Source organism: Anas acuta, chromosome 23 (genome assembly GCF_963932015.1).
Source record: "Anas acuta chromosome 23, bAnaAcu1.1, whole genome shotgun sequence".
NCBI lineage: Eukaryota > Metazoa > Chordata > Aves > Anseriformes > Anatidae > Anas > Anas acuta.
This window is the reverse complement of record NC_089001.1, coordinates 2,215,336-2,232,114: the sequence shown is the minus strand read 5'-3', so window position 1 is coordinate 2,232,114 and position 16,779 is coordinate 2,215,336. Positions and strand designations below refer to the sequence as shown.

At 41.3% G+C, this 16,779-nt stretch overlaps 1 protein-coding gene across 3 annotated transcripts; it reads right to left on the bottom strand.

Annotated features, from left to right (window-relative positions):
* Positions 1-119: 119 nt before the first annotated feature.
* Positions 120-16,779, bottom strand: DDX6 (DEAD-box helicase 6). 3 transcript variants are annotated; one of them, XM_068659140.1, is made up of 14 exons: positions 16,624-16,779; positions 14,051-14,528; positions 12,589-12,667; positions 12,002-12,106; positions 10,740-10,869; positions 10,132-10,278; positions 9,796-9,894; positions 8,962-9,080; positions 8,387-8,515; positions 7,960-8,076; positions 7,189-7,252; positions 6,208-6,309; positions 5,584-5,767; positions 120-4,385 (listed from the first exon to the last, which is right to left on the bottom strand). In XM_068659140.1, the coding sequence occupies exons 2-13, from the start codon at positions 14,248-14,250 to the stop codon at positions 5,592-5,594; spliced, it is 1,467 nt and encodes a 488-aa protein (XP_068515241.1). In that variant the 5' UTR covers positions 14,251-14,528; positions 16,624-16,779; the 3' UTR covers positions 120-4,385; positions 5,584-5,591. The 3 variants fall into 3 exon arrangements, with proteins under 3 accessions (XP_068515241.1, XP_068515240.1, XP_068515242.1); XM_068659139.1 differs by having other exon boundaries at positions 16,599-16,758; XM_068659141.1 differs by having other exon boundaries at positions 12,589-12,652; positions 16,599-16,757.

Here is a 16,779-nt window from a genome sequence, read left to right as displayed (position 1 = left end):
CTGAGGGGAGACCCCTTGTGTTTATACACACACTGACTCCATCTTGAGGCATCTCTCCACAGCAGTGTTTTGTTTGTTTTTCTTGCTTAGCAATGTTAAAAGAAACACCAAAACCAAACTGGAGTTCCAGGGAGCTTTTATTGAGTTTAATCAACAAAATCAGGATTTTACCATTCATCTTTTTTTTTTTGCACTCTGAACTCATGAAGCTCTTCACAAGCCAGTGCTGCAACGCATGTACATATCCAGAGAAAAACACATTCTCAACAAAATCTCTGCTCCACTGGAGAATTAGCCAATTACCAATTTAACAGAAAGCCAATTTTCCCCTCCCTCCCCTGAATATTTTCAAGGACTATTTCATGTTGTTCACTGGTTAACAAAGTACCAACTTCTTAACTAGGGACCAGTGGATATCCCACATGAATTGCAAATAGTTTCTTTTTTTTTCTTGAAATAAAGTTCCAGTTTTTTCTATAAAGGGAACAGCGACTATTTTCTTCTCCTGACACCCCTTCCCCATAATTATTGGTTAAAATACAGCAAGGCTGTATCTTAATAAACCCATCCCTCCCACCACCCCTCCTTACCCTTCCCTTATTTGTCTACAGCAGAATTTAACAATGCTTCCACAGAAAGATATTTTTAGCAACGCAACAGTGAACTGAGCAAAACCTACAGAATAATCTGCCAAAGCCTTATTTTGAAGATCAAATGCATGCTCTTTGGTCCAGAGACCTGACTTATCATGAAGAGAAACTGTGATTCCAAAGAAAGAAAAAAAACTACAAGTTCACAGCAATTGGAAAAACTCCTTGTGCGGACTTTTCGCCCAACCTTTCCAATGGTGGCCATGCTGCTGGAGCTCCTGGGAACAAAGTTCACCCCCATCCTCAGAAACCAACAGCTGCTCAACCCCAGCAGTATTACAAAGTCCAGCACCAGGACAAGAACCACTGTGATGGCAGCTCAGCAGGTGCGGCATGGCATCCCGATAACCTCTAGAACGGAAACCATGGCAGAACAGTTCTCTGCTCAAGGTTTGAGTCCTATCAGTCATTTTTGAAAAACAAGCGTGTGAAGCATTTTTAAATCCTTGGAGCAGACACCCTTCCCTATCCCAAGTAAAAATAAAAATCAAACAATCAGAATGAGATGATTTGATACCAACATGTATACAACATATTCATGTTGAGCTTCCATGTTCTTACCCACAAAAAAAAGTCCCAGAGGGCAAAGGAAAGATGCTCCCATCTCATTCTGGAAATTAAAATACGTATTTGAGACCAACCCACCCCCCTCCCTTCAAGGAAAGCCCTCCAGCAACTGCGCTGCACTCTTGACAGCGCGCATCCTGAGACCAGCCTAGAGCTCATCTGGAGTAAGTTGGCTGAAGATTTGCGTCACCCTCTTCACAGCCATTTCACCCAGTTGTGAAACTTCATTACTTCAGATTCAGAGGATGATGCTTTTTTTTTTTTTTAGACTTTCAGGGGGAAAATGCAGAATACATCAGATTCTTAATGTTATCTTTGTCAGAGGAATTATTTGACCTAGGGCTCTCATCACTGAAGGCAGAAACTGGCTCCAAGTAATGCATTAATGTGAAGGCTGGTGTGTAACTAGGAAAAACAACAGGAGATCAAAAGGAATCTCAAAAAGCCAAGACTTACACACACTCCTTACTCCTGGGCAGGAAAAAACAAAAACAAAAACTAGGCTTATCCTAGTCATTTGGAGCATCTTTCCATCTGCAAGATTGCATCTGTTAGAGATAGCCTATTGGCACCAAAAATAGGCTGCTTCCTTCTTTGCTGAAAGCCACCTAAAAACGGTGCCCCCGATAGTTTAGGTAAGTGCCAATCCTCAAATAGAGGCTGAGTTTAAAGTAATACTTTCCATTTAAAAGTTCTGTGCTTTAAGAGGGACCATCAAAGCATGGCACCAGGCTAACCTACCACAAATCCAAGCAGAGCACACACATCTGACTCAACACTGCTATCCTGTTCTTGTTACATGTGTGTGCCCTGGTAAGATACAAAAAAAACTTTTATTTACATTTTTTCATGTCTTTGTTGCACTAAAATGATCCCTCTTCTGTCTCTCTGGAAAATCGTAAGCTGGCTGCAGTACAAGAGCAAGATTTTACTTTTGGTCAAAGTTACCACCCACAAACTCCCACCCCACCCCCCACCCCCAAAAAGCACCCCAAAGTTGTTTACATTTAGTACCTGCCAGTCAGATGTAAGCTGTGTGGCTCACAGAGTGTCTGTGACCAAGCTCTTGAGTTTGTACTCTAGTGCAGCATTTGCTACAATTATGGAGTCACTGCTGACAAAAAAAAAAAAAAAAAAAAAAAACACCCTTTCCATCTTGTAAAGTTGTTGTCAGGAGGCACCTGATTTTGTACTTATGATCCTCAAGGAAGTGGGACAGTTAAGTTTGCCTTTTAGTTCCAAACATTTTTACTCAAAAGAAAAAAAAGCGGAGGTGTCAAAATGGGAGAAATTAAGACAATTAATTCCTGCCTTAAGATAAGCAAGCATGGTGTGAGTGCAGCGTCTGTATACACAATAAATGACTGAGCAAAAGGGATTGCATTCATCCAGGTGCCTCCTGACACTGTTGTTGAACAGGCTAAAAGGGAATTTTAAGAGTTTACAGTTTGATTTGTCTCACTCCTCTTGCCTGTAGATCAGGCCAAACATCAAGCATGTTGGGAGGGGCACAATTTAAAGCAACACTATTTGACCAGAAAGTATTTTCCAGCAATATACAATGCAGAGTGACAGAGAGCAAGTCATGCCACAACAGACAAGATGGCAAATAGCTTTCTGTAGCTTCTGACATCAACAGGGGTTTTGTACCCTTACCTGCTCACAGGTCTGTATAGAGGCTGTTTTGGGCAGAAAATGCACAATGCTGCAGGAAGTAAATCAATCCCATAAAGCTCCAAAACTGTCAGTTTATGCATCTAGATCAGTTTCCTACTGTTTCTTTTAAACCCAAATCCACGCCTTATACATATGCTGCTCAGCAACACTGACACCCGCTGGATTTCCCTCATACCATGGTGGAACACAGGTCAGGGCATCCTTCAGAGCTTGTGAAGTTCCTGACGTTTCTAAGAGGGAAATCAAAGAATATCTTGCACAAGGTAAGCAACAGATTTTGAGGCCTCAGAGCCTCTGCAAGCAATCTCTTCCATACAAGCGGTACAGGACAGTGTTGCTAGCACCAGAGCAAACCCACCCTGACTAGAGACACTTGGAAGCCTGCTCTTCAGGGAGGTCAGAGCATTTCTCATTGCTTAGTGTTGCAGAAAACTGAGCCCCTCTCATCTTTAGCTGCTCCCATAATCAGTCTAATCCCTTTAACCCCAGCAACCTTCATCAAAAAAAAAAAAAAGTTATATATGAACCCAAACAGAAAAAAAATATTTACAAAGTTTGTACAATATACACATCTGATTTTCTATGGGACACACTGCACCAGAAGAAAGAGGGCCATGGCTCTGAAACAAGTCTACATATCAAGTGCTGGAACTACTAATGGAGACTTATGGAAACCAGTCTTTAGTGTTCTGCTAGAGCATAGGGCTTTTCTTATGGCTCCTGCAAAGGATGACAGGCTACTCTTTCCTTCTGGAGCTATGCTGCTGCACCTAATCAGCCCAGATTTTAAGTTGGTTTTGTTTTAAATACAGTATTTACAGTGTGGGTGAACTGCAGATGCATATCAACTCCTCCAATTAAAAAAAAAAAGTTGAAAAAAAGTAGTATTACCAATAAGTTTCACCTCCCAGCCCTGGCCTTGAGTACTTGGGGAGGAGGAGAGGGGGAAGAGAGGGGAACTTTGACCTGAAACCAAAAACAGCTGTTGATTCCTTGGGCTGTGTTGGAAAGGTGATATTCTGAATGGTCTCATAGCATAAGGCACTTTGCACGAATAAGTAACAAGCTCTTTAGCTTAAAAACAGATGAGTAAACAGGGAGAAGTTGAAATGCACTCAGTCGATGGTTGAAGAATTTGAAATCGCAGACAAGCTTGTGTTCTTCAAGATTCTTCTCTTTCCAGGGTTTCTCTTCTTCCCTTGCTGCCCCTCCCACCCAAAGAAAAAAAAATTTAAAACCAGCAGTTAGTGCAACTAATGTTCAATCAGCACACAGTGCAAACAAGTGGAAAAACAAAAAGACATTCCTCCTTTCATCTTCTTTCTTCCTTGCTGCCAAATTTAAAAAGAAAAAAGGCCAAGCTCTTTAGTCTTCATAGTTCCGAAATGAAAAGACGAAGAAAAACCCACAAAGAGAAGGGTATCCCCAAAGAAATGATGTGTCACAGATGTGGATCAAAGGGCTTCACCTTCTGGCATGTGTAGTCAAAGCCTTAAAGAAAAACAAACAAAAACAAACACCCACAGTTAAATCAATTCTATGCAAAACCAGAATGTAAGTAATGAATCACACTGACTATGTAGCTGCTCCGGAAAAGCCAACGGCATTCAGAACAGCTCATCTTCAATCACTGTACCTCAGAAAGAAGTGCTACTATTACCCAATTATACCTAAATGGCTCAACTACACACTTGTTTACTGTCATTAAGTGGTGTGCAATTCTCAGACAGGGTTAGAGCAGTCCCCTTGAAGAAGCCACCCAAGAACTTTGTCCAGGTTCATCATCTGATTTGTTTTGTCTATGCACTTATTTATTTTAAAAGACTAATAAAGCAAAGCAAAGGTTGCAAGGTTGCATGACTGAGTAGGACTATCTTTAAATTATTTCAAGTAGACACAAGTTCATTTTATCTCTCTCTAGCAATCTGCTTCTTTGACAGTTTTTGGGTTTTTTTGTCAGCTTAGAGTAATTTCAGTAGCTTCATCAGTATTTTCTAATTCACGATTTCTAGGAGAAAATACACAACAGAATTACTTTCAACCCAAACAATGCCATCTCTTGTTGTTGCATAATATAGCATCTTAACTAAAAACAGATCAAACATCACCCTCTATTTGGCCTGACTGTAAGAACAACAATTTCCCTGGATTGAAAAAAGAAATCGACTCAGCATTCTTCCTCAGACAGCGATCAAGCCACACTGCAAGACACCCTGGCAGTGAAGCCTCTTTTTTTCTTATGCTATGTAGACCTCAAGTGGCAATGAAGATGAATTACAGCTTTGCTACCTACTACAGGAGGTTCTATGAAATAAAGACAACAAAACACGAGGCACCTATAGCTTGAACCTGTTCCTTGCAGCTGCTGAGGTGATTAGGCTTTTCTGTTAATGCAAAATTCTTATCCATTTTCTCTCCTGGCTTTTTTTGATTACCACCTCCCTTTCTGCTGTCACCTACTTCTCTTCTTAGCTAACCAATACAGACAGAGTTCTTTAGGCTACTAGCAGGCATCCCAGCCTCTCCAAACACCAATCTTCCCACCCTCACTGACAATCTATTTCAAATCCTTGTTTTCACATTCAGACACGTTTGGCACATCAGTTTCCCTCTTCCCCTGCAACAATATTCAGGCCAGCTCTTCTTTTATCCAACACTAACTTCTCTATTCAGGAAGGCATTTACATACGCATATGGTTACTGCTTCTCATCTTCTACAGGTTCACTGTGGTATTCTGCCACATACAGGCTCTTGTCAATGTTGCTTGGTATGGGTTTAATTTCAGTTCCCAACTGCTCCTCAATACTTTTCAGGTTGAATCGATCATCATAGGTGATCAAGTTGATGGCCAGGCCAAGATGACCAAAGCGACCTTAAAAAAGAAAAACAACCCTGAGCTGATACTGAGTGATAGAAGGTTGACTGAACAAGTCTGCGGATTCTGGTGTTAGTAACATCGCCCTCTGATGGTAAAAGAAAATCCAGACCCTGCAACAGGTCTTTGAAAGCATTTAAGGACTTTTGTACTACTACAGGAGTAAGAAAAAACAAGAGGTTAAAAATGCTTCAACTGCACATACTCATTAATAACCAACTCGAAGTCTTCTACTACAGTACACGTGTCCACCCTTTATTAAATGAGTTATTGAACAAGCCTGAACTACAGAGTTCAAGTACAGAAAAATCTAAGTCAGAAAAATCTAAGGTATTCAAAATAGTTCAAGTATATTAATTAAAAGCAGAAGCCAATTCAATGCTAAGGAAAAACTCACAGTTACCAAAGATGTTTCTAAAAGATGCTTCTCCTCTCACCTGATCTGCCAATACGATGGAGATAAGTCTCCGCCAGCTTTGGGAAATCAAAGTTTATCACCACGTTCACAGCTTGGATATCAATACCTCGGGTAAACAGATCTGTAAAGACAATTCAGGTCAAGAATTACGTTGATTTAGGGTAGAAAATTTAGGAACAATTAACACTGGCCAGCACTAGTTTATAAATATATGCTGTCCTCGTATCAAGGCATTTTACATACAATTCTGTTACAGCTTCTTCTTGCTCTTTATCCACTTTAAGCGTAATGCAAGAAGAATGATCAAGCCCTCAGATCTTCAGATCTATGCCAAAAAAGTAACTAACATCAATCCAGTTTTTGCATGTTAGACTATTTTTGAGGTCATTTTATACAAGCACCTCATCTAACATGGCAGATGTTGCCATTGTCACAACAGACTTGAGATCTGAACTACATCCCACCAGCTTAGCTATTTTTATTTCACTTCAAGTTCAGTTAAGACTACCCAGATGCATGTACCAACTGTCAGGATACTGCCCAAACAGGCTGTACTGTGGATAACTCACATCATATATAGACCAATCACAACTACAGATCATTTAGGAAAGATGAACTACAGACATGTAAATAATCAGCAAAGTGTAGTCCAGTAATCCTAGCCACAGTTACACCTACAGTTCTGTTCTTTCGTAAAGCTTATGGCCCTACCATTTACAGAGCACTTGTGAGAACATACAGAAACATAACTGAAGCAGGAAACATTATCACAATAAAAGGATTTGTTAACAAGTTGCACCTTCACATTTTGTCACAAAAGACCAAACCCATATGCCTGAAGGAGTGCAGCACTCTGCCCTACACACCCTTGACAAAATTCTCTGATCAAAACATTAACTTGCTTAATCACCAATCAAGTTACCTGGCTCACCTGGGCTACCGACTAATCAGATTTCTATTCACAACCTTCATAAAAGGAAAAACATTTAGGAACTCTTACCAGTGCAAACAAGATTGCGGCATAAGCCATTTCGGAAATCGTGGAACACACGATTGCGGTGCTCCTGGAAATATGTAAAAACAAAAAAACAGCTGTGACTTTCAGATAGGTATTCAAGTTACAAACACCAAACTTCATTCACATAAATTCCTTCCCCTCATCACTACTGACAGCTGAGTCAAAGCTGCTTGTACAATTTCTTAACACTTCTTACCCATATATTCTAAAAAACCTTCTGACAATGCCTTTTAGTACACTCACCGATAACAAGGAAATCAAGAGCGTGAATCTTGAGGACACGTGAACTAATCTACAAGTAACAAATTCCTACACCAGCGAAGCTGCAGACATTTTTCATAGTTTTGTGAACTAGGCCAATGCAGCTCAATCACTATGCAGCAGTCAACGCCTTCCAGCAAGAGCTTCGATCAAAGCCATCTCCCTGCCTTCTCAGATTCCCCTACAGCCACAGCGCAAGATTTAGTGCTTGCAAAGCCAGGCTAGGCACTCGAATCAGCTGAGTATTGTTATTTCTGTTTGTACTCCGGAACACCACATGAACAGCTACGCTAAACACTCTGGAAAGAGGCTTAAATATGGGGGGAGGAGTCTGAAAACAAAACTGAAGCAATAGCAAAGCAATCCGTCTAAGTTTTTGAAGACCATGCAAATTTAAAGTATGAGACTTAATTCAGCTACGTGCTACATCTGTGGAATAGGACCTGAAATCATGTAGTAGCAGGACATAAACCACTGTAACTTCATACTCACCTGCCTCATTTTAGCATGGATATAGAAGCAGGAATAGCCCAACTGGGAGATCTTTTTGGCTAACAATTCAACCCGTTGAGAGGAGTTGCAGAAAATGATCGACTGGTTAATCTGGAGCTGAACATATAAGAAGCGTGTTAAGTAAATGCAGAATTTCAGTAACAGATGATCTAAAGCAGAAAGAAGGCAAGACAGGTGCCACAAGTAATTCATACCATATTTTTGTACAAGAGGGAAAAAAGGTTAACACATAACAAAACTGCAAGGCAAGTTTTGTCTGAGGCAAGCACACTCATTTTCAGCTTCAGCTTATATAGTATGATTAGCACAGTTCGACAAGGAAAAAAATTTGTCACTCTGATTCTTATTCTTGATTTTGAAGGGAACAAAGCATTCGTAAGTTCTTAATCTGACCTATGCCGCTTACCCTGGAAAACAGTGTATTGAGGCAATGAACCTTCTGACGCTCAGTTACATAGGCATAGTACTGAGTAACTCCCTTCAAGGTTAACTCCTCCATCAGATTAATCTCATAGGGTTTCTGCAAATGGGAATTCTGAAAGATAAAGACAAAAATAAAGCATGCATATCTATACGCAAAACAGCATAAAGACTTCCCATCCTGTAGCACATTCAGTTCTTCCATTGCAAGGATGCACTAACTAGCCAATCTTTATGCCTGTCACTAGACAGGGTACATGAAATTTCAAAGGATTACTTATAAAACCAAGGCTAAACAGAATCACCTTCTAGAAGCAAATCAACACAAACAGCATTAACTACCAAATGAAGAGGAAAACAGTGCATCGCATGCAAGAATTACACGTACTTCCCATTAACGTTATTTCTGGACAAAAGTTGTTTCAAAATTGCTGTCCTACACTGAGGCTGGTATATTAAACCAGAAAAGTGTGGATGCATAAATAAATGAGCAACACCCACTCATGCAGCTTAGGTGCAACGTCACCACAATCACACGTATCTGAATCCAACGACACTCACCATGAATTTCTGTACACTCAGAGGGAAAGTGGCTGAGTAGAGCAAAATCTGTCTGTTTTTAGGTAGCGTAAGAATAATGTCTTCCATTATTTGTACAAAATCTTGAGACAGCAACTTATCTGCCTGTAACAACACAAGCACAAATGAGTAAGTCAAAGAAGTAGGGCAATCTTTCAGCTTCCTGGTAGTATCACGCTGGAAAAGAAATACAAACGCACCAGGAATATCCTCCTCCCTACCTTCAGAATGGCATCACCCCTCTGGAGTGAATACCACATCTGATTGACATGTGAACATGACATCTGATTTAGTTTCTGAAAACAGGATACATCAGTAAAAGGAAGTTCACATTTCCCAGTTTTCAATACTGATTTAAGCAGAATCAAATTGAAGAAAAATACATACAATGGGAGTTCTAAACCAAAAATAGCTATCACTGTTCCTATCAGTCATCCAAGAGCTTTCACACAATTATTTTCCTCAACCTCTCACTTAGCAGTCTGTTGGATGTTCATAAATCAAGTTACGTGAACTTAAGTGGTAAGCGCAACGCATTCATTATGAACAGATATCAAATGAAACACAATCCTTCAGTTCAGAATAAACCGCTAATCTATTTCGCAGGAACAGTCAACAGAACAGGCTGTCTTTCTGCAAGTTTTACACGCAGAAAAGCTCTTACAGCCAAATACCTTCTCAAAAACAAGAAATGAATTAGCTATAACCTTAGTATCCCTAAGCAAAGGTATTTGTTGCTGTATATAATGAGGTGGCTGGCTGAGACACATCATTCGTTTAAATCGTTAATACTCCAAAAGGTTTAATATGAGCAACTTGCCTCATCCAATACTATCATCTGGACATGCTCAACTTTTGCTACTCCTTTCTTGATGAGATCGAGAATTCTGCCAGGGGTAGCTATCACCACATGCACTGTAAGGTTAGAAGAGAAAAAAAAATAAGGTGATCAAAACAATGTTTCCAGCATTCAGGGACATGTTTTATACCAACAGATTGAGTGAATGACTGTATACAAACAGTGACTAAGACATAATACAGTCTGTTCTGTAACAAGCATAACAATAACACAGACATAACAAAAAAGCAGAAGTTACAATGCCACATTGTAAAAGCCCAAACACCAACTGTAGCATAGCAAAGTGCTCTGACCTGTATCATCAAGCCTCATTATGTCATCTCGCAAATTGGTTCCTCCTGTTGTTGCCATCACTTTGGCACCTCCCATGTGTTTGCTGACTTGGATACAGATTTGACTGACCTGCAGGGCTAGTTCACGGGTGGGAACAATCACCATTGCTGGAAGTTAAAAGTGTCAGCATGAGTTACTAATAACACACTACCAAAAATACTTCTCTGTAGAGGACAGTGATTTCATGAGAGCCATACTTCTGCAGTTTTGGAGTTTGACTCTAGATATCTACATTAAGTCGCAGAAACTGCTTAAAACAAGACAAGGGTTCTATATCCCTTGATATTCCCTCCACATGAGTCACCCAGCCACCATGCTTCTGTGTATTACTCCAAATCCATTTTCCAGGGCAAGACAGTGAAGTCCACTAGACATCTTCAAGTTTTTAAAAGAAACTGGAAACTTAAAATTCCACTTTCCCTCCACCACTCCCTATGTACTTGCTTTACAAATATCAGCCGATAACCTACACCGCTGCATTTTGTCAAACACTTTTACACTCAAGTCTGCTGCACAGCAACCAATACTATTACCTGGATGCAGCCAAGGAAGACCCATCCCAACTGACCTTGTATGTTGTCCTTCTTTAAGTCTAGCCGTTCAAGTAAGGGAATGAGGTAGGCTCCACTCTTGCCTGTTCCATTTTTCGCTCTAGCCAAGATATCCCTACCAGATAAAGCAATGGGGATGCTTTCCTCCTGAAATGCAATGACAGTCAGCACATGAGCAATCATGAGCCATGCTCATTAAAGACTGGCCAAATATAACTCGCCTCGCTATATGAGGTTAAATCTGTCCCATGAAAGAGTATCTTGCTACTGCAAGTATTGTAGACTTGCACACAGAAGGAGGGAGTTAAACCTAGCAGCAAAGAGCTCCCCGGCAAAGCAATAGCTCTGCTCCCAATGTCTCACATAAAGCCCTCTTATGACCAGACAGGATGAGAACTAGTGCTCGGGTACTGCAGGAATTGTGAACCCATACAGACGCATTCGTAAAAAAGTGAAAAATTAGGAAAAACTGGGAGGAGACCGTGAGAATCACTAGCAAACTCCCCCAGTGGGAGAAAACGCCCACATCCATCTTAACATTGGAAAGGCATCAGCCCATGTAATTTCAAACCTGCATGTTTCTGTGATACACTTCTCAAAACAAGCAGGCTTCCCTTTTAAAACTTCAGCCATTCAGACAAAGGCCACAAGTATTTTTCATTTGCTTTCTTTTACAGCGGTATCTAAATGACCCAAGTACATTCAGCCTTTTAATTTGGAAAAGCTGACACATTAGAATCTGTTCTAAAGCAGATAAATTAACAAAAAGCTATATAAAATGGCCTGGATGTTGGGGGGGGGGGGGGGGGGGGGGAGGGAAGGCAGGAGAAGAGTTCAACACCACACCCACTCCCCTAAGTTTACATACATTAACATTTACTTATGGAATCAGCCCTAGAAGTAAAAAACAAGATGGAGAGACAGAAAAAGTAAACTTACTAACACTCTCTCCCCTATAATCTCCATTATGACTCCTTCCAGATATTTATGATTAAAAAAAAAGCCAAGAATGGGTGATAGGTATCTTAGTAACAAATAAAGGTATGCAACCTATGGCAGACCTGTTTTCCAGAAAATTTACAAGAATACCCCTGTACTCACTGCGACTACTTATCTGAAGGATGCTACTGAACATGGGATTAACATACCAATGCAAAATTCCACTGTTCAAATCCCCAGTTTTCCCAAATCATGACATAAATATCTGACATTTAAGCACAAGAATTTCAGAGTTTATAAAGAATTAAGCTGCTGCTTATAACTAGTCTGTTTTAACAACCTGAATAGGAGATGGTTTTTCCCAGCCCATTTCAAAAATTCCCATCAGCAACTCCCGTTTCAAACAGTAATCTTCAAACTCATTTCCTTTTGTGGAGGTCACGTCCTAAATAATCACAAAAAGCACATCCATAAGATTAGGTCATACAATCCACAGCTGTAAATCAGTCAGACTCAATGAGAGAGTGCTTATGCAAGAAGATCACAAAGCACATTTCATTACTACACAGGAGTTCCCACTAATCTATGCAACACCATACAGTGGAGAAGTAAATATTAACTTTCCAATAACCAACTACAACACTGTGCATACACTGACATATTTTGATCTCCGTCTTGCAGGAGCCATTGACAATTCGCCTCATGCTATAACAGTAAGGAAGTAAGAAATACACAGTCAACTCTGTTTTTGAGCTTTACAAAAGAAACATCTCTCCTGAGCAGTTTTAAGAGAATTAAAACAGCAATTCTTCATTAAAAACAGGTTAGCAATAGCTGAATTGCCTTTGAATATTTGATTACAAGCCCACCGCAGCTTCTCCCACAACCTTCATTCCGTATTTATTCCTAAAGTTCAAACGTCCTTACCGAAGTTTTGATTCTCAAATCCTTTGGAGGGAGTTTTAAAGTCTTCTTCCAGTCATCACCAGGTCTACCGAAAAAAAAACTGGTTTAATAAGTTTATTTTGCATCCTGATTTTCTTAGGAACAGTGATTTAACATGTAACATTTTCACCTCCTGAAAGCTAAAAACACCTACGCATATGAGCTCAAGTCCTCTCTGAGCTAAGCGGATACAACAGGCAGGAAACTGTAAACACAGAAATTCACCAGTCTGCCAAGCGCAAGAGAATTTGTGAAATCTTTATCCAGTCATGATTCAAATCCCATTTTTAGGGCACTGAATTGATCCAGTAGAACAGACTTAAAACTACACACTGACATTCATAATGAAGTAATGAGCTATAATAAAACCACAAAACTATAGTTCACTACTTCAAAAAATAAAAACCTCATGCCCAAAGACCATCTATTCTTTATCCGTAATATAAGAAGATGGAAATACTCTGGGGGAGAAAATTAAGTAAATACACACTCCACTTGTTGAACTGTTTTTTAATTTTGCTCAGTGAGATTTAGACCTTTGTCATCTCTAAAAAGACCCTGTACAGAAGAGAGCAAGTTCTTTTTTGCCCCAGTGCCAGTTCTGATGAGTTTTCCTCATCAGTCTGGTTAGTTAACCAGTTTAAAATAAGTTACACCAGAACTTGGAACGAGTTCTCAAGTATTCCATTTTGCCATTATGCACTAAGGTATTTTCTTCAAAAATAACTGAATAGCAAAAGAAAAGCGAATGTTGCTCAGGGGCAGCAGAGAATGACCCATTACTGTACCACACAAGTCTCGTAAGTCTGTCAGAATTTCCAACCAGCACATTCACATTTTATCAGCATGCTTCCTAAAACAGTTTGATGAGAAAAGAGAGAAGAGACGCATACAAGGGTGTCACAGTGGTGCTGTATTATCTCAGCTTACACTTTGACTAATTAAAGTTCAGCATTATACTGAGGAGAGCACACGCTACTTTTCCAAATCATTGACAAAAAAAGATAACCAACTTGAAAGAATTTCTCACCACGAGAGAGATCAGCAACAAACTGAAAAGCATACAAAACTGGACTAGGAATAGGCAATGTTTCCTCCTGTCTCAAGTATCAGTTCCTTCCCACTCCCCAACTTCCTTCTCATACCACTTGAAATGAGCAAAGAAAACAGGATGCTGCTGCTCAGTGGGCTGCCTCTGACAAGCAGCTCCCTCTGAAAAGTCTCAAATTCAATTTCCACAACAAACACATTGCTAAGATAATTGCCAGAAAGCAGCTCACACCTGGAAATACAGCTTTTGTTTAGTAATGCACATCCTAGGACGCTGCTGTCATCAACATCATAAAACAACAGAAAAAAACTTTTAAAACACAAGTTCCCAAGAACGCTTTCCCTTGTAACAAATTTTAACATTCTTCTTGCGGCATTTGACACAAATACTTACTTAATAGTGGTGGTCATACTCTGTGCTTGTTGTTGAGTGCCATTATTGATTGTGTTGGCATTTTTCAGCTGGTTCATCTGTTGCTGAGTCTGTGTGCCTCCACCTCCTGGGCCCCCGCTGGGTTTTACAGGGCCTCTCAACTGCCCATTCTGACTGGATAGACCCATTATAACAGGGTTCTCTGTTCTGGCCGTGCTCATGCTTCTGTTTTTAAAGATGTCTTTTTAGACTTCAAAACTTTGAAAGTCAGTACAGAAACTGTAATAACAGTTTATTAGACTCTCCAAAATGAAGAGATAAATAAGTCTTGCTCAATATATGAGTCCTTTATTGCAATGCAGGCAAGCACCTGTAAGTCACTCAAAAGTAAAGTAGTAACTTGCTCTGATGCACTGTGGATCAACCTTTTTTTTTTTTGTAAAAAAAAAAAAAAGCCCTCTATCAAAGTTGAGTTATATCAGAATTCACTCGCTTCACTCTGAAAAAGAAGCAGACAATAACAATTAATATATGGACTTCTGTAAATGCAAATCCTTCAGTTAACTTCGCTATTTTAAAATAGCCTGCAACACTGCGTATTATCTAAAAGTCACCTCTTCCCAGGCAGCACACAACACGGGATTTGTTTTTCTTTTTTCTCAGTGGAATTATCAGAGACATATCAAACTTTTTTTTTTCCTTGCTACAAAGCTGAGCTTAGGTCACCAAAGATGACTTTGTAAACAGCTGTACTTTCTTTCAGGAGCATTCCAGCTAGTAACCACTTGAAAAACAGTACCTAGACTCCCCTGTGAAGTAGGCACAGATTACCTCGATTGCTTTGCCTGTTCTTGAAACTCCCCCTCTTCTGGGACACAGGGAAGCAATGATAAAAACCTAAGCAACATTAGGTACAAGTTTTCGATAAAAAACAAAACCACAATATCAAACGGACATTAAAGCAAGAACTGAAGAAATTCTGAAGTTACTCTGATTGTCCTTTTCATGTAAGAAATGAAATTGAAGTGATGCTAGAATTACGATAGAAATGATGACGTTATCTGTGAAAACAAAACTCATCCTCCCCCAACTCCAAAAGTTAGTTCAACCAACTTATTCATAACCTTTTTTTTAATTGGGCATTGATTTAACACCGTTTAGAATATTGAAACGAATAATATTATGCTGCTGAACAGAGTAGAGCAGCTTCTTTTTGAGCCTAAACATTTACACCAGGAATCTGTTAGCCTCCTGCTTGATGTTACCTTCCATTCACCAGTAAAAACTCACATTGCACTCAGGGTTAGAACTAGATGATCTTCAAAGGTCTCTTCTAACTCACATCACCCTATGATTTTAAGATAACATTTAGTACACGTGACTTAGTATCAACACTGTATTTAACAAGGGTTGCCAAAACTGCAGAGAGAGAACATGAAGTCTGCATCTCACACACTGAAAATATAGCCCAGAGATGAAGATCTCCTTACAACAATATTAGCCAGCCAAGTCATAACTTTTCAAAAGCAACCGAAAGTAAGCTTGCTTGCCTCTACAGTTTCTCATCGTAAAGCACTTGCAACTTAGGAAGTGCATAGGAAAAGCAGGTTACTGCTTGCTGGGGTGGAGTGCTCAAACAAAAAAAAAAAAAAAAAGGCAATTCCCTAGTGAATTAAACATACGTCCAAGAGCACTTCAAGAGAATGGAAAAGGAATGCAAACTCTTCTCAGACTTCCCAGCTGTTTCCAAGCGCATCGATTAGAGCTCTGCAGCAAAACTTTAAAATCAGTAGAAATAAGATATTTCTCCTAGTTATCTTCCTGACTAGAAGCACGGTTATAGAGTATCTCTGAAAAGACAGCTCTCCTTCCCATTAACTTGGTTAAAAAAAAAAAAAAAGAAAGAAAAACAACAAACAGATCATAGGCACCACGGTCACGTAACAAACTGCGATGAAAGTGGCAAAGATCACCCCGATATTTTTAGCAGAGAAAACCTCTAGTTCCCTTACAGCCTCTCACTCGCAGCTACGCTTTAAAAACACGAAAGATCCCAAAATAAAATACACAAAACCTCGCCAAACGCAGCGAGCCGCCGCGCTGCCGGCCGCCAGCAGCCACCATTTCGCAAAGCGGAGGCCCGACGGCGCAAAGCACCGCGCGTTACGGCGGCCCCCGGGCGGGCACGGCCCGGTAACCACCGCCGGGCCTCTCCCTTCTCCCTCACCGCCACCGAGCCGGGCCCACCGGGCCCCGCCGTGCCCAGGCCGCAGTGCGGGCCCCTCCGCGAGGCCTCCGCCTCCCGCGAAAAGCAGCTGCGCCACACCGGCACCCCCCCGCCCGCAAACAATGGAGCGGCCTCACCCGCGGCCTCCCCGCTCCTCCCGGCGGCCAGCACCGCCTCAGCCCGGCCCCGCCGCCCCGCCACAGGGCCCCCGCCGCCGCCTCCAGGCCCCGCTCGGGCCCCGCCGCTCCCGCGCCGCGCCTCAGGCCGCGAGGCGAGGCCCGGCCCGGCCCGGTAACCACGGCGGCTCCCCCTTTTTCACCGCTTCCCCGAGCTCGCTCTCACCCCGGCAGCCCCCGGCGTCGCTCACCGCCCCCGGCCGCGCTCCCCCTCGCCCAGGTACAAAATCCTCTGGCTGCCGCTTGGTGCCTTGTTATGGCGACTCGACGCTCCAAGATGGCGGCTTCCTCCTTCCTCCCGTGCGCCCTCCCCCTCCCGGCAGGGCAGGGCAGGGCGGGACGGCCCC

Excerpts from the sequence above, each read along its gene's own strand:
- DDX6 (XM_068659140.1), bottom strand. The coding sequence starts at position 14,250 with ATGAGCACGGCCAGAACAGAGAACCCTGTTATAATGGGTCTATCCAGT. Across the intron at positions 10,870-12,001 it reads AAAAACCATCTCCTATTCAG|GAGGAAAGCATCCCCATTGC; the intron begins GTTGTTAAAACA and ends ATTGCATTTCAG. Across the intron at positions 9,081-9,795 it reads GATAGTATTGGATGAGGCAA|ATAAGTTGCTGTCTCAAGAT; the intron begins GTTGCTCATATT and ends TGTTACAGGCAG.